Source organism: Siphateles boraxobius, unplaced genomic scaffold, assembly GCF_051911475.1.
Source record: "Siphateles boraxobius isolate OS27281-9 unplaced genomic scaffold, OSU_SipBor_1 8, whole genome shotgun sequence".
In the NCBI taxonomy this organism is placed as follows: Eukaryota; Metazoa; Chordata; class Actinopteri; order Cypriniformes; family Leuciscidae; genus Siphateles; species Siphateles boraxobius.
In genome coordinates, this window is record NW_027509208.1 from 33,225,255 (window position 1) to 33,249,634 (window position 24,380).

The window sequence follows — 24,380 nt, forward strand, 5'->3', positions numbered from 1 at the left end:
ATTTGATGGCTGATTGCGAGCGCGGGCGGTAATGCACTCACTCTGTGTGTGCGGGAGAATAAAAAGATTTGCGGGACTCTCGCAAACTAGAAATATCTATGAATAAAACATATAAAAACTAATAAATTTTTTTCATCTGTTGCAGAAAAGCAACAAGAACAACTAAAACAAAATAGAAACGATTTACAGGCCAGAGTTTCTATTTATCACATGTTTGCAGCGTTGAGCGATTTAGCCAATCACAGACATATGTGTTAATTTCTTGAACGCAATGACCAATCATAAGCATTTAAGATAGACTCTCCTCACCGCTCAAAACTGACTTTTTGTTCAGTGCAGAATTCTGTAAGCTGGCAAATCCTCTAATTATAACAAACAAAGTGTAGGCTATATATTATGAAAGATTCATTGTGCAGTCAGCTTCACTGATAATAACAGAGATGTGTGAGATTGCGATGAACTGATGTCAGCTTTTTAGGAGCAACAGCAACCTGTGCTTAAAAAAAAAATCGAGAATCGTATCTAACCGTGACCTTAGAATCGAAAATGTAATCGAATCGAGGATTTGGAGAATCGTGACACCCCTACTAAATGTAAATGTAACATCAGAATCAGAATCAGAAAGAGCTTTATTGCCAAGTGTGCTTGCACACACAAGGAATTTGTTTTGGTGCTGAGGCTTCCAGTGGACTATAAAAATACAACAAGAAACATGAAACATAATACTACAAATTATAAGAATAAAGAATAAAAATATAAATATATGAGAATAAAAGTATCACAGTTGGGTTTAGTCAGAATAGACATTTCCAGATTTACAGATTATGAACAGATTTACAGTGTTTTGAATATTATAATAAATAAATCTAAATATAAGTATAAGTATCACCTGAGTTGTAGGATATTGCACTAAACAGTGGGAGTATTGCACTTAAGGCATATGCCTTGGGAGGTGTGTTAACTGTTCAGAAGGGAAATGGCCTGTAGGAAGAAACTGTTCCTGTGCCGAGATGTTGATGATTCTTGTGGCCAGTGATCTAAGTCTCCGTCTTGACGGTAACAGTTCAAACAGGTGGTGTCCAGGGTGAGTGGAGTCTGTGATGATTTTACCTGCCCTCTTCCTCACTCTGGAAGAGTACAGGTCCTGGAGGGATGGCAGGGGGGCACCAATGATTCTCTCCGCAGTCCGTACTGTCCGTTGTAGTCTCCTGATGTCTGATTTGGTAGCTGAACCAGACAAGACAGTGATGGATGTGCATAAGACAGACTCAATGACGGCTGAGTAGAACTGAATCAGCAGCTCCTGTGGCAAGTTGAACTTCCTCAGCTGGCAAAGGAAGTACAGTCTCTGCTGGGCTTTTTTTTACAATGGAGTCAATGTGATTGTCCCACTTCAGATCCTGAGAGATGGTAGTGCCCAGGAACCTGAATGACTCCACTGCTTCCACAGTGTTGTTCATGATGGTGAGTGGGGGGAGTGCTGAGCTGTTCCTCCTGAAGTCCACGATCATCTCCACTGTTTTGAGCGTGTTCAGCTCAAGGTTGTTGTAACTGCACCAGACAGCCAGCTGTTCAACCTCCAGTCTGTAAGCAGACTCGTCACCGTTCCGGATGCGACCGATGACAGTGGTGTCGTCGGCAAATTTCAGGAGCTTGACAGAGGGGTCTTTAGAAGTGCAGTCATTAGTGTACAGGGAGAAGAGCAGTGGGGATAGAACGCACCCTTGAGGGGCGCCAGTGCTGGTGGTGAGAGTCCTGGATGTGTGTTTCCCCAGTCTCACTCGCTGCTGCCGGTCCGTCAGGAAGCTGGAGATCCACTGACAGATCGAGGATGGTATGGAGAGCTGGATCAGTTTGGCTGTGAGAAGATCAGGCATGATGGCATCAGGCAGGAACTGAAGTCCACAAAGAGGATCCTTGCATAAGTCCCAGGTCTGTCGAGATGTTGCAGGATATAATCCAGTGCCATGTTGACTGCATCATCCACAGACCTGTTTGCTCTGTAAGCAAACTGGAAGGGATCCAGCAGGGGTCCAGTGATGTCCTTCAGTTGGGCCAGCCCCAGTCTTTCAAACGACTTCATGACCACAGACGTGAGAGCGACAGGTCTGTAGTCATTAAGTCCAGTGATTTTGTTTTTTTTTGGGGACAGGCATGATAGTGGAATGAAAATGAAATGAAAATGTAAATGTAAATCACAGTGCTATGCTTAAATTCACTGAGCTCCTGAGAGCGACCCCTTTTTTCACAGATGTTTGTTGAGTCGTCTGTATGGTGCTTGATTTTATACAACTGTGGCCATGGAAGTGATTGAAACACCTCAATTCAATGATTCGGAGTGGTGTCCCAATACTTTTGGCAATATAGTGTATATGGGGATGATTAGGATACATGAAATACATGATATGACATGACACACTACATGATACAAACCTATGTCTGTATCAAATCAAATATATTGATGTGTTTCAAGTGTTTTTCCCTTTTTACTTAAATGATTTCTTGACATTTTTGGGAAAAAAAAATAGATTTTTGTATTGCTCTCTGTGAATTGTATAATGATAATTTAACCAGGTTGTGGAGGGTTCAGGGGAGGTTCTCCAGCCCCTTATTTTGCAGTTTCATGAACTGGCCCCAATTCCAAATTAATTGAATAGCCCTACAGTAGAGTTTTTTTCCACATCTTGTGGTTTAGAGGTGCCTTTAGCCCTGTTGTTCCCTATTATACATGTATCATTATAGGTCAGGCAAAAAATGCAATACTCAGTTTTATACAGTTTATAACAAAGTCTTTCTTTTTTACATCTTTCTATCAATTTTTTTGGTCTCCTCCACCAACAATGTCTATGAGGATGAAAATCTGAAAGTGTAACAGAAACAAAATGTGAAAAATAATAATTAATTTTTGAGAGACCTTTATACACAACACACACATTTGCAAGAACATAAGTTGCTGATGAGCCAGAGAAGCCCTTTCACCAGTGAGGTGTGCAGTAATAATATGGTAGAAGATAAGTCTTATAAAACTGTTCGAGAAACACCCGTAGGAGTGTAGGCTACAGTGCCTCCTGGTGGAATATGCAATAAGACAATGCATTAAGAATTGAGCAGTTCAGCCATGATGTAATTTAGTATGCCACCCATTACAATTATTTTCAAAAATCATTTTTAATATAATGAAATGTTCTTCATTCAAGAGCCTATCTGTCTACAGACTGAAAGACAGTGTGTGTGTGTTCTTATGTGTTTTGTATCAACTTTGTTTATTTAGATAATAAGCAAACATTTCCATGATGAACTCCAGCTTGACCAGGTAAGATGACGGGATTTGGTGGACATTGACTATTCACAGATCATTTCAGGAATGTCTTGGGCTTTTTTTCTCCCAAGTAATTCTCTGGATATTGTTTACTATGTGTGTAATAGTGGCAATAAAGGCCTCTTTCAATGTGTGACATCTTATGTTTCATAAACCTGTTTTTTCTGGTCAAATTAATCCCTTCATAAATTAACATAATAGACTGTATAATTGTCATGTTTTCATTTTTAGTCGTTGTTTAGTTTTGCTTTTAACACACAAAGTCACACAAAGCTGAGAACCATTAGAACTTCATCAGTTTGGGTGTCTTGAGCAATTAATGCGATGATAGTGATACTTAGGATGGACTTTATTAAAATATTATCCATTATCCAATATCCATGTATTGTGCATTGGCAGATTTTTTCAAATTATAAAATATCTGCAAGTGTAGTAGACAAAATACAGAAGTAGTATTCTACATACAATTTAAAAAGTAATTTTTGCAGTCTAACTCATTACTCATAACATGGGTAAATTTGACATGTATTTTCTTCTAAGTATGTTAATGTTCTGTATTTTTTACTTAAGAGAGTTCTATGAATAATGAAACTTCTGCCCTTTGCTTCAGTTGAGTCTTATGTAGCCTGACTTTTGATTATCAGCGTAAGAAATACATGCCACCCATATATCTTGTTTGGCTACTTCCCAGACAGCAACATAGTGTCGGCCCAGATCTGGCATTCATCTGGTACATGTGTATTCCCTGTGTACCAGATGTGGGCCAGATCTGGGCCGACACTATGTTGCCGTCTGGGTTGCTTCTAAGGGCTTTAAACTAAACTCTGAATATTCTTTCAAACATGTGAAGCCACATATTCTGGCAAATCCAAGGACTACTTTCAAATCCAGTGACTAGTTCATCATAAACACAAGTTTGTTCCATAGCAGACTGATGAAACCCTCTTTACCCCGAAATTAGTATGTTGTAGAAAGCCGTAAAATTATAAGGACAGTGAACATCGAAAGCTATTAGGGCTGAACGATTATGGAAAATAATCTAGTTGCGATTTTTTTAACCAATATTGCGATTGCGATTTAATATGCGATTACTTTAAGTTCTTTACCTTCTGTATTAGTCGACAAAGACAAGCAATACATCATTGAACAGTAGGGATGGGAATCTTTAGACAGCTCATGATCTGATCTAATTTTTTTCTTATTAATTAATCTTAATAACACTTAAAATATGTATTTAATTACATGTGTAAATACATACTTTAAATATATATATATAGCTATAACACATTTAATTAAACCAATTACATGTTAAGAATTGTAAATGGGCTATAAACTAATATAGCTTCAAAATATAAAAGCTAGTAAATAAAGAGGAACAAAAAAAAAAACATTACAAGCAATAAACAAAGAGTGCTTTCAGTATTTAAAAGTAGACTGTCTGAACGTTTTCCATTCAAGAGCTGTAGTGATTTTCCCGCTAAACGATAAGCTGCATTCACACTAATGCACATATCTCTTTTGAAATTGTAAATGTGGTTTGTCCTGTTGGTTTAAGATATAACTGACCGTGTTTACATTAATTTCGCGTCAAAAGCATTTTGAGATGCAAGTACATTTAACCAATGAGTCGATCACAGCCGCATGCACGAGCACTCTTCACAAAGCGCGCGTAACTATTTTAAAATGAAAACAGCTTTCTCAGTGATTTTCATATTTTTAATATATAAGCCAACTGCATTCCAAAAGATATAATAATGCCTTTGTGGAGCATTTGTAAGGAAAATAGGGCTTGGGCGCCGCGTTGCATTCTGGGACGTGGCGGCCATCTTGACAGCTATACGAATGTAAACATACAGCAAGCCGAACGAGGAGAAGCAGAGTTGAGAGAAAGAAAAGAAAATAAATATGTTAAAACACCTAAAAGGATGTGCAATTTACCGCGATAGGTTATCTAGGGAAGCCAGGGACCGATATGTGGACAAAATCGCCATTATAAACGGTTTGGATCCTTATGAAATTTCACATAAAGAGTGGAGCACCGACGAGGACTTGCTGCCGCAGTTTTGTATAAACGACATATTCAGCTACCTTGTTTGTGGTGTGAGCGCATACACCTCTGAACAGTTCCGAAGCTACAAGGGATTGGAGTCGCATGTTCAGTTCACTAATGGATGGGTTCAGGAGCTGCAGATCATCATAACGAACAGTGGGAACGCAGTAATCCGGACAAAGGTAAGGTGCGCTCCACCTAGCTGCTAGTTTAGTAACTGTTAGTGCTAACAACCATTCACATGTACTTTTAACTATGTGTTTCAAAAGTGTAGTTTTCCGGGTTTCTCGCGTATTTTGAGCTCTTTTCCGCTGTCTTCATCATGAATTCGACTTAAGCTATATAAATTAATATTCAGATGTTAATAATAATAATAATACAGGGTGATATGGCTGTTATTTACTGTCGTATATATAAATGTCATTTATATGTCATGTACACATTACTGAGGGGTTGAGGTTAATGTTTGGTTTCCTGCATAGAATGAAACATAATGAAGTGTTGTCCTTATCTGTCATTTTTTAATGTAAAGTTTTACTTTATTATTACTACTGTCTTTTTCCAGTTTTAAGACAAATGAACAAATGCATAATGTATGTTCATTTATGTCTCCTCAGGTCTTGCACTCTCAACGCATCAATGAGACTTCTTTTAACGTACCAGAATGAAAATGCAGGGAACACACTCTCATCGACACCGGGATACTGTGGAAGGTTATGTTTGGTCGTCTTACAGCCGAGATCCAAGCGAGCCGACGACTCTTTGTTATCTCGGATACTAGGTCTCCGTGGGTGCGCTTCCAAGCAGGAAAGCAGTGGAAAGTTAATCCATTTTTTATCTTTTTCCCATGATGATTATGTGTTGCGCTGTTACACCCCACAATACAGCAACGGGTTACCATGGTTGAAATAACGTGACTTAAATCAAATTAAGCCACAGAACTGAGAGGAAGTACGTCTACAAACAGTGCGCAGTAGTCCGAGTAGTAGTAAAGGAAGCTGCCAAAATGGCGGCAACGCCAAGTGATGACGTCACGACGCCCAAGCCCTATTCCGGCGGCCAAGACCGAGCACTGCAAGAGTAACATCAAAGCGGCAAAACCTGTGCAATGAAAGCCCGCGACTGTCCTTGTAATTCGCTTAAACCCCGAACTTTATGAAAGCTTATTTTTCGGAAGGTTCGAGCGGTGTCGTGTGTGTGTGAGAGAGAGAAATTAGAAGCAAGCAGAATACGGTTGTTTCTAAAGCACGCGCAGCGTCATCAAGCATCTGTGTTTAAAAACTAAGCTCAGACTCGATTCTTAAATTCTCTGAATCAACCCAGAATTGTTGGAGAGAGAATAAATAACACTATCACATAAATAAAAATAAACTGTTCTTTCCTGTATGCCAGACCTATGCGTAGCGTGCCAAGTTGATGCTTGATCTAAAGACTGCTTTTCTCTCGCGTGTCACGTGACCAGTGTAATCGCAGCTTTTGCGGTTACAAAATCGCATTTCATCATATCACGATATTATCGCAAATACAATTAATCGTCTAGCCCTAAAAGATATTCTACTATTTAACATTTTAAAATGATCCTCGTTCATTGTGGATCTTCAGTTTTGGTTTGTTGATAAATTTCGAGTATTTTCCCACACTGAGGTCAGTGCCAAACCAAAAGGTTTGCTAATGATTGCCACAGTGAATTTAGGTGCCATATTTCACCAAACTTAAACCTCACATGAAAATTGCAAAAGGAATCGGATATCACATACGGATGAAATTCTTCATCATGCCGATTCCCAGCAACCCAGACAGCAACATAGCGTCGGCCCAGATCCGGCCCACATCTGGTACGGGTGGAATCAACATGTACCAGATCTGGGCTGACACTGTATTGCTGTCTGGGAGAGGTAAATGTGACATGCATCTTAAGGCTGCAATTTGAACATCAAGTTCGTAACACCGAATACAATAAAATACACAGTTTACCTTGAGAGAGCAGCTGGAGTTCTCACTGTTTGCGCTCTCAGATCTGGAGGTGAGCATCTTGGGTGGTCGCGGTGGAGGATGTTTGGGTTTTTTTGGAGGCCGTGGAGGGGGTGTAACAGTAGCGACAGCGTACCTCCTGAGTGTGTAGTAACAGTCCTCTGAGATCTCCTCTATGGCTGACATTCCACTACATGTTGGACTCTCGCCAGCCCAGCGCTGTTTTACGTTAAGGATCAAGTCTGTACGATTTACTGGCACCTCCCTGAACTCTGAGAGGTCAAGGTTTGACACAAGGAGGCAAGGGTCCGAGATCTCCTCCTCAATGTGCAGACCAGGCACTCCAGCCAGAACGTCAACCTTCAAAGCGAGGTCACGCACAGACACTTTGACGTTGAAGGGTAGCGGGAACCATCGGCATATCTCCGCAATGGTGTATTGACGCTTGTCCCGAACCAGCTCCATAAATCCCCCCTCCAAACACATGGGGAGGCACACAGGCTCCTTCACCTCTGTCCCGTGGCTTTTCTCTGTGACTTTCAGACATTCAAATTTATCAGCTGTCTTCTCGATCCCATTGCGTGAAACTGCACAGCTTTTGCCTTTTGTTACTATAAACTCGTCTCCAGCTTGAACAGAAGCAAGCCCGCTGTACACCGACTCGAACTCTCTGGTGGCGACCACACGTATCTGTTCGGTCTCGCTGCGCGCCCGTTCCAGATCGTAGGCGGTGGGGAACTGCCGTGGCCGGCGCTTGAAGCGGCCGTTATAGGACTCCGGGATAAGAAAGTGTCTTGTTGATTCACGGCACATTTCCGAGGCAAGGATTCGTTTGGCATAAAAAGCATGATGAACGATCACCTGTTTTGAGTGGAAAAGGGACTCAAGCTCTGGTGAAAGCTTGAAATTGCTTTCACTTGACATCTTGGCCACCACAGGAAAAAACTCTGGAGGCCTCTTCAAAACATCTGGAAGAGACAGAGGCTGCACAAAAGAGTCACAATCAAACTCTTCTGTGACATCCATTACCTCCACGTCCAAGTTTGACGGGATGAGCAGGAATTTCTCGCAGACTGTGGGAAGAAAGAGTCCATGTTTTAAGGAATGTGGAACAGAAAACACACACACACACACACGCACACACACTCACACACTCACACACTCACACGCACGCACGCACGCATGCACGCACGCACGCACACACACACACACACACACACACACACACACACACACACACACACACACCCATACACACACACACACACACACACACACACACACACACACACACACACACACACACACACACACACACACACACACACAAACACACACACACACACACACACATGCACACAAGAGCAGAATGGAATTTTTGTCTAAACAAACTACATACTAACTAAACTAACTGCTGTCTTTCATACGTTAATTTAATTGAATGATGATGATTTATGAATAACTTTATAAACATTTTTACAAAGAAACTCTTTCCACTTGTGTTTCATTAATAAAGCCTAATGATTTTCCCAGCATGTCTTTTAACTTCATCTTACATGATCAGACAGCAAAAACATCTAACCCTAAAACTAACTCTATTATCCTGGTTATTATTCTGGTGTGTTCACATTTCTACAGTAGTTTGGTTCTCACCAAAACAGAAAAAGAGGCTTTAGTCCTGGTTCACTTAACATTCAGACCGCCATTTTTAAGACCATACATACAGATACAAAAAACAAACGAAAACAAAACAGCTCTTAAAACGGAACTTGCAACAGAACTTGCATAACATCCAAAACATGTTGGGCTAAATGCACTCATTGTATGTGCAAAGATATGATGATATTTTTACAAGCTGGAACTCATGAAGAGCTTATAAAATGTGTAAAGGAGTCAAAACAGCAACAAGAATCCCTCTGAACTGTGATGGGCAACACTGCTCCCATGGTGGGAAGAGTTTGAGTTCTTTTTTAGGGTCGCATCTTGTGACTTCACGTCCTGTTTTTGGTTCGTTCACATGTCTTTGGTCCATGTTTTGTTCATATTTTGAGACTCTGCTTGTTTGATGCGCACCAGAGTTCAGATGGCAGTGTTCACACAACCGCACTAACAGAGCAATCGCATCAGGGTTCGTTTTAATCAAACCAAACTTGCAAACAGTGAACTAAATGTCCTTTAAATAATATACATTAACTTGAAAAGTAAAATATTATCTCTTGTTTTCAGAGAAAGATTTATAGTAAAAAAGAAAGAAATAACTTAATTATAAGGGAAAACAAATTATTTTTTCTCATGCCTTTGGCAAATTGTATTTTCATTTTAAGCATAAAGCTCATTAAATTTTGTTAGATTTCTCTGTGAACAAAAATGAGTATATCTTTGGTTCTTCTGGTTTAGATGTTTTGACAGGAAAACAAGAGAGAGAAAAAAGATTTGCTGCGCTATAATTTTGTTATTAATAAAGTATGTGCACACCACTAGAATAGAAATTAAACTAGTGTCATACTCACGACTCGTAACAGCCTTCAGTTCATACACTGGAGTCAGTGTCAGCTCTCCAGATACATTCTCCAACAAACTGGAAAAAAAGAAGTCCTTCTTGGCCGGAGCTTTGACCTCGGTTACAGTCCTCTTCCTGCCTTTGGAGATTTTCCACTCCGCGACCTCTTTCAGGGTGTAAAACTGGTCGTCCTCACATTCTATAAAGTGTCCCTGCTGGGAGAAGCTCAGGCTGAAGCAGAACTTGGGCTCTCTGAGCAGCAGCTCGCACTGCACGTGTCCAGCGTGGAGCTCGTGGGAGACGCCGGTGATCCTGAAGCTGTCTCTCTCTCTTATGAAGCCCTGAGGCAGCTGAATCTCCTGACAGCTGATGAACACGGGCTGGCCCAGCCGATGAGAGCTGATCTTCAGTGAGGCGGCTATCTCCTGAATGCTTCGGTACGGCTGACTGTCAGACACCAGCCTAAACAAACCTGTCACACACAGAACAATGCCAAAATTTAGCCGTTATAAGAGCAAAATTGGAGACAACATAGAGAATGTGAATTATAATAATTGTACAAACACATAAATTGTTTAGTGAGTCATTAACAAGGGCATCGTACACCTATTTTTTGGTGGGTCGCTCAGTCACAGTCCTGGCTTTCTTGAAAGGCTTCTAACCACTGTGAATTCTCAAGTGGACTTTAAGGCTTTCACCTGCCCTATTGTTCACAGTCCTGGCTTACTTGAAAGTAAAGACTTTAGATATACAAAGATGGCACACTTAAATTACATTCAATGGGAGAAAGTGCAATGCGCAATATAGCAGAATAAGTCCCTCCTTGTAAATAAAAGAGCCAATCGCAAATTGGTAATGTCATTGAGTCACTGGAGCTGCTGTTGGTCCAGCCTGAAAAATTATCTTTTCTTGTCATGATTTAAGCATTTAGAAACACAATTTATGAGACAGTTGTCAGATTTCATTGGTGATTTTGAATACGAAAAAAGGGGATGGAAAGGTGTAGCGCCAACACTGTTCCCATACAGATGAATTAACTTCTTGGGGTGCTTAGATAAAAAAATAAAAATAAAAAAAACTGAAAAAAGATTTGCACAAAAAAAATTGGCCAAAAAGCTCATAAGATTTTATTGTCCAGAGGCCACACATACAGTGCGAAAGTGCAAAAAAGTGCAGGGCATGATTTCAAAAATGAAAATTAATAGCTTAAACAGCTTTGGAGAATCTGATGTTTCCCCATTCGGAGAGATTGGAGCTGCACTGTATGACTGAAACAGCTGGTGTTTCAAAGATGGCCACTGAGTCAAATGACTTGCCTTAAAAGGGACTTTGTGCCCTAGGCAAAATAAGGCAATAAGACTTTTTCACATCTTAGTAGTTACATGTCCATCATCTCTAACTCAGTCAAGTGAAGACAGAGCTTATCATCCTCCAATCCAGCCCAACACTTTTCCATTCGGCTAGGATCGTCATGTATAGAGCTATCCGGGACAATCTCAGGGTTGTGTGTGATGCGCAGCTGACCTTCACAGACCACATTTGCATTTTATAACAGTAGGATCAAACCTCTGCAAATAACCAATAAGGCAGTAGTGTGTTTGGCCTTTAAAGAGCCTAAGGCCCCATCCACACTACTGCGTTTTCGTTTAAAAACGGAGACCTTTTGCTACGTTTGCACCTCCCGTCCACACTAAAACGGGAAAAACGAAGACCCAAAACGGAGAAGTTTAGAAACGCTGCAGCTCCGTTTTTCGTTTTGAATCTCCGGAGGGCGCTTTAGTGTAGACGGGACAAAACGGAGGAGTTTAGAAACGATGACGTAGAAGGTCACGCTCGGCTCTATGATTGGGTGTCATCACCCATGACGTATCCTTCCCTGATTCGTCAGCCACCCATCACATCTCCCGTCACCGGAAGAAAACAAACAAAAACATCCTGGACTACGTAGCTGATGTTAGTGAGTGCAACATGGATAACGAATTACAAGCGTTACTGACTTTGATGTCTTTGTTAGCAGCTGTTGTGCAAGCAAATTCTGCATTTTACAATGCTATAACTGCCTACATGCGCCGGAGGCAAACTATTATTCGAGCGATCTATGACAATTCCCGTGTGCAGCGGCGGTCCATGAAAAGAAATCTCTGGTCTTCGACATTTTCTAATCTTTGCAGAGGTAGCTAACGTTACTTGCTTCCTCATCAAATCTGAGGAATAGTCCATCTGTTTCCTGTTTACACCGGCACGCGCATGCACAGTGTTGGAGAATGGTCACGTGATCCGAGTTTTCAGTCGTTTTAATGTGGACGGAGATCAATTCTAATACGCAGCTAAAACGCTGGTGTGGACGGAGATCGTTTTCGTTTTAATTCTCCGTTTTTAAACGAAAACGCAGTAGTGTGGACGGGGCCTAAGACAGCATGTGTTCCCGCTTCACTCGTCGCTGTTCACACCAGGTTCAAGACACTAATATTTGTTTCCTCATTCTTCCTCTCACTTCTACACCCAGATCTACACCCTCTCCAGAAGCCTGAGAGATCGACACTCCACCGTACATCAACAAGAGACACAAAATCACTTCACTTTCACTATTCTTTGCTGGTGGATTGATCTTCTCAGTACAGTAAGAACAGCCGGGTCTCTAGCCAGTCAACAATCAGGATGGTTGAAACATGAAGTATCACTGTCAGTTTAACCACTCAGAAATGATATACAGGGTTAAAATCTCTATCATACAGGAGCACAACCTGCCTGAGGTGACAGCAGATGTCAAGAGCCACGGTGTATTCATAAAAAACATGGACAGAAAAAAAAAAATTGAGGTAGGGAAATAAAAATTTCACCAAGTTCTCTTATTGAGTTTGATGTAAAAACACCGACTCAAAACGTTCACCAAAATATCAAAAAACTAACAAACAATTTTCATTGCTGAGCAGACGGGGAGATTTGCAACACAACTTCCCCCGGTTACATCTATTGGGGCCACAAAGACTGAACAAAATGGAAAGCCGACATCTGACACAACTGTGAAAGTACTAGCATACGCACACATACTCTACATTTTTTTAGGTGTTAGTCTATGTTTTATGCATTGGCATTTGACATGTACTTGTGGAGTTTTTTGCTGTTTTAGAATAAACTATTTTTGAAATTTTTAAATTCATTTTAAGCATTTTAATTAAAAAGGGAAACATAATTGGAGCATAATTGGGGTACAGGGCTGAGAGTATTGTTAAAGTTAATTCAGAAACAAACTGATGATGGGATAAATTTAAGGTTTATATACTTTTGAGGGTATAATATGGTAAATACTAAGCAAAACTGCAACTGAATGGAAGCTGCTGCTCAAATGGACTGAGTGAGTTTAGTTTACGTCTGCCGCATTTCAACCAACAATAACCAGATCACTTACAAATCCAAGATACAAATCATTTGTTTTGGAATTTGCTTTCCAAACAAAAAAATTGGCATGAAAATAAAATGAAACTTTGAAGAGATTTTAAAATATCTGTATATAAAAGAAAGAAATGACTTTAGTTTGTAACTCTGGTACCTGGATACTCCACCGGTATGTCGATCTGAGTGTTGCTGGAGCTCAGTGCTGTGAATCTGGTGATGGTGATGTCGATGATTTTCAGCAGATCTCCTGTCGAAAGAGAGCACTCTCTTCCAAACATCTCATACACGCAGCCTGAAAAACACCAGTGTTTTCACACTCATATTAAACATTTCAAGCTCTCAGTATTCCAGTCCATTTAGCTTGGATTGCTGTAAAACTATTGCTGCACAAATCGGAGTACTGGAGTGAAGTGGCATTTTGAGCAGTTAAAAATTATATTTACAGTTAATGACACCACGAACATCAGGCATATTACAAACCGAAGAGAGCTAGAAAAAGATCAGACACCGGGTGGTTTCCGCTCTTGATATCATGTGGTTTGAAAATAAACTTTTCTTTGTTTTCTTTGTTCAACTGATAAATTCAGTCATTCAGTCATCTTGCTAGTTTCAATTACCTCTAAATCATTTAAAACGAGTTTTATTTTTTTGCAAAATCATATGGTTGATTTAAAAAAAAAACTATATATATATATATATATATATATATACTGTAAGGAAGGAATGTTTTGAGTTTTATGCAATGCCAAAGCTCACATTGGTTTATGTAAAAACGTCCCGTGCCAGTTAAGGGTGTAACGCTACCCTTGTGTCACGATTTTATATATCACGACGATAGTGAACTCACAATACCATATTATTGCGATACTCCAAGACATATGATGAAAGGTTAACAAAAAATGTACTGTTGATTAAAATGCTAGATTTGATATTACATTGTGTGTGTAAATGAACAGGCTTGGACTTGATGCTGGAAACAAAGCACAGGACAATAGAGACACCAGAATAACAATATTCATGATTCTGGAGATGAAAATACTTAATTATTTTAGATGAACATGCTTGCACTCTTTCACTGACTACATATTTTAAAATAATGTATGCCACTTTTTACTGCTAACATCAGACATTTGGCATTATCAGGACCCATAAATACCCCCCCCCCCCCAGTTTAAAAAGTGTCAGTTTAATGTAGTACTGACACTTAAACTCTGCAAACTTGATTTTTTTCCCTCACACAGTCATTTTTATTTTGGATGAACTATACACAATACATTTTGTCACTATCCACGATACATTGTTGCATTTTTGTATTGCGATGTATTGTGACACGATAGGGCCTATATTGTTATACCCCTAGTGCCCCTCTTCAAAACCAAATTACGTAACAGGATTACATTGTCTATTTTGTCTTTTATATAAAAAATACTTGTTTGAAAAAGAAGTTAACTTATCAATTATTAAATACATTTCCAGTTTGTTTCTCAACGGCAAACCCTCACCTAGGCCAATACGTGAGACGGATATTCGAGATATTACGACGTTCAGAACTCATAATCACAGCTTTTATCTGACAGCGAGGACCAGAAGAGTTCTGAGCAGGGATTGGCTTACCTTGATAGTATATTCCTGACTGGATCTGAAGCACTCGAGGGAAAGTTTTAGGATCCACAAACTGTGTGAATTCATGCAGTGTCGTAGCCATCTTCTGCTTTGTGTGTGAGGAGATGCTTTAGAGCTGACAGCGAAGGCTTGTCCATAAAGGAAAACCCTGATGCCCTTTGGCCCTCCAGATGCCCCTCAGCTCAGAAGAGCAGATCGAGAACGAGACAGCGAGGCATCGAGCGCAGAGGAGGAGGAGGAGGACAGGAAGCCACCTTCAGCTCGAAGACCACAACTCAACGCATTGTTAAGCAGAGCTGCACCGGGGATTCTGCAAAAGTACTATGATACACTAATCCCACATCCTCTGCCTGACTTCATGACACCAGGGCCAAAGCTAAGCTGAAACAAACAGGGATCCAAATCCCCGAAACAAGCGTTCATCCAACGCCACGGTGTCACTGCAATATAAATAATTTAAAAAAATAATCTTGTAGTTCTTACAGAAAAAAAAAAACAGTAAAAAACACTAAAGTTAACATTTACAGAGCAACATTTAGAATTTACATTTTAAAACTGTAATTTACAAAAAAATGTAAACTGGTAAATCCAACAGCCTTTTTCTACTGAGTTAACTAGGCCACTCTGCACTTATATAACATATAATTACACCATATTAAAGAGAAAAACACATGACGAATTAAAGTTCATCACAAGCTGAGGGAAATACTGAACCATCATCAGAACACAATAAAAATAATGGAACATAAGAAGGAAAATAAAACACTAATGCACAAGCAAATAAGACGCAAGATGATCAAATAAGATCAAATGTGAAATGTCACACTGAAGTTTACGTTTTGTCATTGTAAATTATAATATGATTTGTTCAGTACATTTAAAAGTGTTTCACTGTAAAATGAGATCTATTACAGTTTTCCCTGTATATACAGGAGCAATACAACTTACTCTTGACCAATTAACAGGTTTCACTGTCACAGTTTTACAGTCTATTACTGTTAAAAGGACCATTTATTACAGCAATACTGTGGCATTTTCAAAACGGGTAAATTCTCCAAATTAATTCCAACCGTACTCAGTTTAAATCAGATGAAACACATTCTTTCACATATCATTTTTTTATTCAAAGTATTTGTACTTTTTGACATTGTATTACAGCCATAAAGCCAACAACTACAGACAAAAAATACATAACTTATTTCACATGATGAATTTTGTTGTTGTTGTTTTGTTTTCTATAAAATGATCAGCATCAATACTGGCTGCAACTTTCTTCTTAATTTGGCTTTGATCCTAAATACACTAGAGTCTAATACTGTATATATTTTTAATGATACACTTCATTGTTTGTGTTTTTTTCTTCTCAATTTCCAGCACAATACAAATGTGAAAACATCAGAAAAAATAGAGCTCTTCTCTTTTCTCCGGAGTCCCTCTCGGAGATCTCCTCAGAAAAATCACAACCGATACGTAAAACAAAACACTTTAACACGTAAAGATTTCAAATAAAAAAGGAAAATACATTTTTTCAAATACAACAAAAAAGAACACTACTTAAATCTGTCTCATACAAAGAGTGTTTCCAGTGAAAATTTAGGCTAAACAGGGAATGATAATGATTGTTTTGAGCTTTCAAAAATGCAAGTAAACAATAAATACAAACAATGTGCTTCATCCCTATAGACATATTTACACAAGTCTTTGGCTTATGCTCATCATCTGCTACCAAAAAGGAAAAGAAGAAACGTAATAAGCCAGCCATTAGAGCGGAGTGCAGTGTTCAAAGTTACACGCTTCCCCTTTCAACACAATGTCCATCCACACGAGTACAGCTACACATGTTATTAACAGGAACAGTGAGAGACACACGCAAATAAAGAGCGTCTTCAGCATGCAACAGCTCGGCCTTAGTGTTTCAAATGGCTGTAAAAAAAGAACAAAACGAAACATGAACCGGCACTTGAATCCCATGAAAGTCAACACGGATGCACAGACATTTAAACGGCGCTCGTAAGAGAAGGTCTGGTTGGGAAACATTAGGATGTCTCGATGTACTCCAGGGCCAGGTCGTAGCAGAAACGGTACTGCTCCTGTGAAGACAAGTGCAAATCATGAGAGTGAACACAGTGCACATCGATGAGCGCTAATATGAGCTTAACAGAAACACTGGCTCTTTACAGAGGATGTGGTGAATGTTTGAGGCCACAACAGCTTATCATCAAAACATCTCTCTCAATGCTATTTACTCTTTATTTATCAACTTGCTGGCCAATTAACATATAGACATCAATTTGTAAATAAATGAGAATACAATAAATAATTAAAAATAAGAATAAAATAGGTAAGAAAAATTCTTTCTCTGTCTTTAAAAAAAAAGGAAAAAAAGAGAGACATACCATGGGCTTTTATATAAATGATGTTAGGCTTACGTTGTGTTAAATTATTGTTCAATGTTACATGTCAATGTTTATGTTTATGTACATTTGTATTTATAGTGTGAAATCTCAGTGCTAGTCTCCGTTAAAAAGCATTTGTTATGATGCATCATATTTTTCCTAATCAGTATTTTCATTGATTCCAGTAAATAAACTCCAGGATGAATTGACTTGAGGTGCAGAATTGTGTTTTCAGAGGATGTGCCATTTTCCACAGCCATACACATTTATTGTCATATATAACGCTTCTCAAGTAAATGTAAATCTAGTTTTAAGGATACTGGGATATTCTTACTGGACAACAAGACAGAAAATACAATGAGGTCACACTTTATTTTAAGGTGATGTTGTTACAGTGTAATTAGACAAATAAGCACTGAGTACTGTTAATGAAACACATGTACTTCCTACAGGTTTGGTAACACTTTATTTTACAGTGTCCTTGTTACATACGTTACATGTACTTACCATAGTAATAACAGTAAATTATGCATAATTACATGCAATTAACCCTCGACCAAATCCTATCCAACAATAGTAAGTGCTTGTTGTTAATTATTATTACGCAGTACTTAACTATATAATTACACTGTAACAATGACACCTTGCTTGTAATTATACATAATTTAACCATATTACTATAGTAACTACATGTAACAAGGCTAAGTACTGTAGGTGTTGCCTCCAGTGACTTCCTCATCCTGCTAACACTACTGAGTGTGTATGTTAGTGTAGTGTGTGAGAGGTGCTGTTCATACCGGACTGTCCACCATATTGGGCTTGCTGTTCCTCAGACTCTTCACCGCATGAAAGACGTCAACAACATTCTGCCGCTTTATCATCTCACACACGATACTGATGGCACAGAACATCCCACTGCGGCCGCCTCCATTCCTACACACACACACACACACACACACACACACACACACACACACACACACACACACACACACACACACACACACACACACACACACACACACACACACACACACACACACACACACACGTCAGATGAGTTTCCCCGTACTGGACCACTGTACTAATGTGTGTGCAAAGACTTCCTCATCACATATATTCTCATGGAGAAACCCACTCGAGAGCAATGCGGGATCTTTATAGTTACCTTATGTAGATTGTCCTGCTTACTGGGGTTTCTCGTGAGAACAAGAATGTGCTGCATTGTGTTGCAGTGTACTTCAAATCAGGACTGTGTATTTAAAAAACTGTACTTGCTGATAATATCATTTTAATTAAAAAAAGGCCATTTATGTCCACTTAGACACTTTCATGACTGTGTTTCTTGACATCTTTTAAAAAGTGTAATATCAAATTAAAGTTTCAAAGCAAATCATTGTGTTTTTAAAGAAGTGCACTTATTTTCATGTGTAGACTAACATACTAAAGCACATGTAATTATAATTGATTTTAACTGTAATGTGGGATTTGATATTACATTTAAAGTTAATATATTTAAAATGTACGAAATTGCTACTCCAGAATTAAAAAATATATGCAAGTTTCCATAGAAATTGCATATACAGTTGTGCTAACATAAAGTGAGTCAAAAAGCACTCTTAAGTTCAGCTAATTATATTGAAACTATAATACATTTTCATTTAATTCCAATTAACATGCAATTAAGTGTCCGGAAACATTTAACCTTTAATTCACACGCAAACATAGTATGTTATTTCTGTAATAAGTGCTCTTTTGAAAAGTATGGTAAAGAATTTAAGTCTTTAGTAATTTTTTTTGTAAAGCTGCTTTGAAAAATGAGAAAGGACCAGTCATAGTTTGTTCTTCATGTGATGTTTAGTGTGGGTAAATCTCATATCCGTGAGCGCATTATGAGATTCATTCACAGACAATATAGTGACAGGAAATATTGACAAGATATTAGTGGAAATTATGAGCAGACTTTGGCCCAGTCCCAATTGTTATACTATCCGTCCTAAATAGTATTCGAAAATAGAATTAGTATGTCCCAAATCATAGTATGTTGAAATGAGTGTTCCAAAGATACCCGGATGGTCTACTATTTCCGGTCAGAATCCGAAAGTGCAGATCGATGCACACTCTAACGGCTAATATTGCCCACAACCCATCACGCGTTGGACGAGGATTCGGTTAGAACTACAAACACGAGTGAAAAGTGTTAAAAAAACTACAGACATGGAGGACGCGCGAGTCCGCCGGTTATTTAGAGAGATTTAGATAAAGGGGTTTGAGTGATTAATTATCAGTATCTAACCTGACGAAAATGTATTTATTCAACATTGTCTACATTACATTGCATCTGCAGCAGCATGAACTTTTGTAAAGATATGTCTAGCCATTAACTTTTAAATGCATCATTATATTCAAATTGCAAACACATGAGGAGAGTCTCCGCAAGAAAGACCCACGACTGGCAGATGAACGTGCTCTCTGAATTGGTAGGAAATAAAATTAGATTGAATGGAGGATTTTAACTTGGATTAGATGATTGAAAGGGCAGTTTATGGTGACAGGAACACGAGACAGAGCTGTCCGTTAAAGGTGACGTGATAGTATGTCTCAAAGCTTGCCTACTCTTTTGCTACACACTCAAAAGTATGTACTTTTTCCTTCACAAAAAGAGTACATACTTTTAGGTCGTAGTATAAGTAGGCGAATTGGGACTGGGCCTTTCTGTCTGTTCATGGCAATCCTGTAGGTACTAATTATTTTAACTTAACTGTATCAAAGAATTTTGAAGATTTGATACCATGACCATCACAAACTGCTATGTGCCTGTGTTGTGACTGACAGCTGGTCACTGCACATCTATACTCACAGGCAGTGTATAATAGTGCGTCCATCGCCTTCCTCACACTCCTCCTGCCATTTGTCCACCTGGAGGATCAGTTTGAGGAACGAGCGCTTGGAGGCGGGGACTTCCCTATGCCCCGCCCATCCCAGGTACTGGAACTGACGGACCATCAGGTAACCTTCCTGAGGCTTGAGACACACACACACACACACACACACACACACACACACACACACACACACACACACACACACACACACACACACACACACAAACACACACACACACACGTCAAAATGTGACCCTGGACCACAAAAACAGTCACAAGTCGCAGGGGTATATTTGTGGCAATAACCAACAGTACACTGTATGGGTCAACATTATCGATTTTTCTTTTATGCCAAAAATCATTAGGATATCAATTCAAGATCATGTTCCCTGAAGATATTTAGTAAATTTCCAACCGTAAATATATATTAAAAAAAAATGTGTGAGTGAATGCGGCAAAATCACGTACAAAAAATAAACAACTTTAAAGGCGATTTTCTCAATGTTTAGATTTTTTTGCACTCTCAGATTCCGGATTTTCAAAATATTGAAAATTTGAAATATTTGATTTACCAAATATTGTCCTATCCTAACAAACCATACATCAATGGAGAGCTTATTTGTTCAGCTTTCAGATGATGTATATATCTCAATCCCTTGTGACTGGTTTTGTGGTCCAGGGTCAGATATAATGATGGACGTCTAACCAAGACAGATGTGCGGCTCTGCACTTTGTGGCTTAAAAGCTTCAGAGATGTGTGAAAAACTCACTCTGGTCAGGTTGCATATCCTGAAGAGACGACTAATGACGTCGCAGTCCATCGAGCTGGATATGCAGTCCACCTGTACAGGCCCGTATCTCAGCATTCCCTCCTCCGGCCAGTACTGAGGACAACCCTGTACACACACATTACACTGTCATCAAACACAGTAGTCTTTTTACACTACAGTCATCTATTGTGCCCTTTTGCAAACTCTTGATGTTGTTTCTGGTCTCTCCTAGAAGAGGTTTTCCTGCTTGAATGTTGATTATTTTCCCCATATTCTCCATTGTTGCAGTAATGCTCTGTTTACATCCTGTCTCTATGAAGCCCCTCCTTCTGAAAAGCACGCTGTACTCTGATTGGTCGGCTGGAGCAGTGTGTTGTGATTGGTCAAGCACTTCGAGCATGTTTGAACTCAACACACTCTCAATCAGGCCCCGCCCCTTTATATAGAGAATAACTCTCTTTTTTTCATGCTCAAACAGCAATATTACACACTAAAGACAATTGAAATTATGTAAAAGAAGCAACAACATAATAGGTCCTCTTTGAAGTCCCCCTGTGGTGATAATCCAGCTTTTAAATGTTGTTTATGTCTATGTAGTGCTTTTTAAATCCTTTAAGACAAACCATGTGTAAATTCCATTGCTGAGTATTTTCTCCTTAGAACTGCAGTGAACCAAAGACAGTCTCAAAAACACAGTTTGAAATCGCTGGTGTTTCTGACGTCACAAACTACCTTGTAACCAATCAGATCAAAGTGTGATCGTCAACGAGTGGATCTCTGAGCTGTGTGAGTGAGTCGAGGCAGGGCTCATTTGCATATTCATAGAACCGCGTATACTAAATGAGGCAAGGGTGTCGAGTTACATTCAAGATATTTTTAGGCATGAAGAAATTTTTTTTTCAAGGAAAAAACGTTTAAATATGTCATTTTGGTGATCAAAGATAAGTTTTAAGGGATCAAATTATTGACTACAGGGGGAATTTAAATGAACATTGCGCTTCATGCAAAATTTTAATGACACTTCAGCTTGAATCTCACCTGAGCCAAATCGATCTCGTTCAGCATGACGATGGAGGTGCATCCATAATCATAAACCAGCCTCCAGAAGTCCTTGACGGTGTTGGGTAGCGGATGCTGGGTCACGATGAACGCGGCCGGCTGTCTGTAGCTCTGCATGACATAGAGGACAATGTACTTCCTGCAAACACGTACTCTGCTTTGTGACACTTACACACAAACAAGACGAAGATGGAACTGTTCTCAGTTGGCCGACGTGTGAATGTGTATGATCATGCAAGGACCACAGTGACCGTTCAGAAATGAGAGAATGATTTAAACGTGTGTCGGTTCATATGTGTGTGTGTAGATGTGTCAGTGTGATAAATGTATATCTCTGTAAGTGATTAAATGCATTCATTTTCCTTTGCATGCTGTAGCAAACCCAATATAGAGAGGTTGAATGGAAAGTGCTGACATACCACTAAAGCCACGAAACAAATCCAGTCTAACAGAGGCAGAACTGAATCAGAAATTACCTGGTATTCCTCTGACGGCTTGGTTAAAAAAAGTCCAAGAGTATGTGAAGCGTACGAGGAAGCGATTTAAAATTACCCTCTAAAATAACAACTTTTTGAGCTCAGCTGTCAAACTAGCTGATTCTGGCTGTTAGACCACCATCTCCCAGTGTCAAAGGTCATCGGCTGTGAAGACGTCTCTGAATGAACGTCGTTCTCAGATGTACAGAACATTGTGCACATTGAAAGACGGTGCTCTACATTAGACAGATACGAGCGGATTCGTTGCTTCAATTACGCAAACATCAATGACACATGAACCACTAGGAGATGGATGCATACCAATCTAAATACTGCAGAAATGCATTCTCAGATCAGAAACTCGCCCTCATGTCATTCCAAACCTGTCTGACTTTCTTCCTTCTGTGGAAGAAAAACGGAGAGATTCTGAAGAATCTGTCGGCAGGATATAATGAAATCATGCAGTGACTCTCAAAACACACTAGCAGCACTTCATCCGACTCGTGTGCTGAGAACAGGTTTGTTGTATCTCAAGTCTCATTTGTGCTAGTGTTCAATTCAAACATGTCGTCTTAAGTGTGAACAAGTATGTGTGGTATGAACGACTACTTCTGCTGTATGAAGTAAACACTGTGCAAAACATCTCCATTTGTGTTCCACAGAAAGAAAGAAAGAAAGAAAGAAAGAAAGAAAGAAAGAAAGAAAGAAAGAAAGAAAGAAAGAAAGAAAGAAAGAAAGAAAGAGAGAAAGAAAGAAAGAAAGAAACGAAACATCCAGGTTTTAAAATGACTTGCGGGTGAGAAATCATGACAGACCGTTTGGAATTTGAGTCAACTTGTCTTTTAATAAATGACAGAATTAAAGCAAGAGATTCACAGTTACACTTACCTCTCCCTTTCCAATAAGGTTACCAAAAAACAATAGGACTATTATTTTTGGAAACCCCAAAAAAAGAATGTTAAATTTAGGACCACATACAGCCATCAAGAAGAATTCATTGAAAGCAAAAACAAAATTGAAAGCTTAATTAGCTTAATTCAAGACAAATAATCGTATCGCTGATCGCTCAAAATAGCTCAACTGGAATAGGTTTTAAAGTGGCTCACGCTAACATCTGTCCCACTCAAAGCACTTGCGACCTGGATTTGTCTCTAGCTTTCTGTAGCTCCGTTCCAAAATCCACTGAGCGATCTTGCTGTCTAGTAGCGCACTATAACTCCATAGAGTTCGATGTTAGCATGTTGCTAAGCCAACAGCGCAACACTTTAATTAGCATTAAGAATCCACAGCACAAATACTGGGGTAAAACAATTAATTTTACATACGCTGGACTGTTATCGATGCGTTTTTAAGTACTAAAGTACATCCACCATTTTTTTAACTGAACTGGCTGATCCGATAAAAGCAATGTGTACTAAAGCTAGACATCTTAGAATGCGGCAAATTTTAGCTGCCTACCCAGATAGCAACATAGTGTCGGCCCAGATCCGGCCCACATCTAGTACGGGTGGAATCCACATGTACCAAATGTGGCCCGGGTCTGGGGCGATACAACACCGTAAAAATAATACACTATATCTACTCAATAAAATTGTGGAAAGAGATTACAAGCAAAATTATTAATACAATTAATAATTAATTGAGTTAGAATTAATCAAATTAATTCCTTAAAATTCAACCATTTAAAATGAGTAACTGCAAAAGCACACAAAAAATTAAGCAAAATTTAGATGGTAACCAGATGATAAAAGAGCAGAATCAACGAAGAAAAGAGATACACAAAAAAGAGAATTTCAAGTGACTTAAACTACAGCCTGAGATGAAATCAACTGAAAATACATTACATCTCTCTTATTACTAACCAGACTGACTTTATTTCTGTCATTCATCTACAGAAGCTCTTGTTAAGAATTAACAGAGGTTTCAATGTTGATG

The 24,380-nt window shown here is 39.1% G+C and overlaps 2 protein-coding genes across 27 annotated transcripts in view; both read right to left on the bottom strand.

The window, feature by feature from the left end:
- themis (thymocyte selection associated) overlaps positions 1-15,201 on the bottom strand; it is a 29,150-nt gene extending 13,949 nt beyond the window's left edge. The window contains exons 1-4 of the mRNA XM_077221146.1: positions 14,851-15,201; positions 13,391-13,528; positions 9,851-10,312; positions 7,344-8,413 (exon numbers count right to left, since the gene is read on the bottom strand). Of these exons, the coding sequence (XP_077077261.1) occupies positions 7,344-8,413; positions 9,851-10,312; positions 13,391-13,528; positions 14,851-14,941 (1,761 nt within the window). The 5' untranslated portion in view covers positions 14,942-15,201. The remainder of the gene's footprint in view (positions 1-7,343; positions 8,414-9,850; positions 10,313-13,390; positions 13,529-14,850) is intronic.
- A 760-nt stretch (positions 15,202-15,961) lies between these two features.
- The window catches only part of ptprk (protein tyrosine phosphatase receptor type K), a 238,228-nt gene continuing 229,809 nt past the window's right edge, over positions 15,962-24,380 (bottom strand). For all 26 annotated transcript variants that reach the window (XM_077221141.1, XM_077221139.1, XM_077221143.1 and 23 more), the window contains 5 exons: positions 21,949-22,080; positions 20,911-21,036; positions 20,116-20,279; positions 18,053-18,188; positions 15,962-16,949 (listed from right to left, as the gene is read on the bottom strand). In XM_077221141.1, the coding sequence (XP_077077256.1) occupies positions 16,896-16,949; positions 18,053-18,188; positions 20,116-20,279; positions 20,911-21,036; positions 21,949-22,080 (612 nt within the window). In that variant the 3' untranslated portion in view covers positions 15,962-16,895. The remainder of the gene's footprint in view (positions 16,950-18,052; positions 18,189-20,115; positions 20,280-20,910; positions 21,037-21,948; positions 22,081-24,380) is intronic.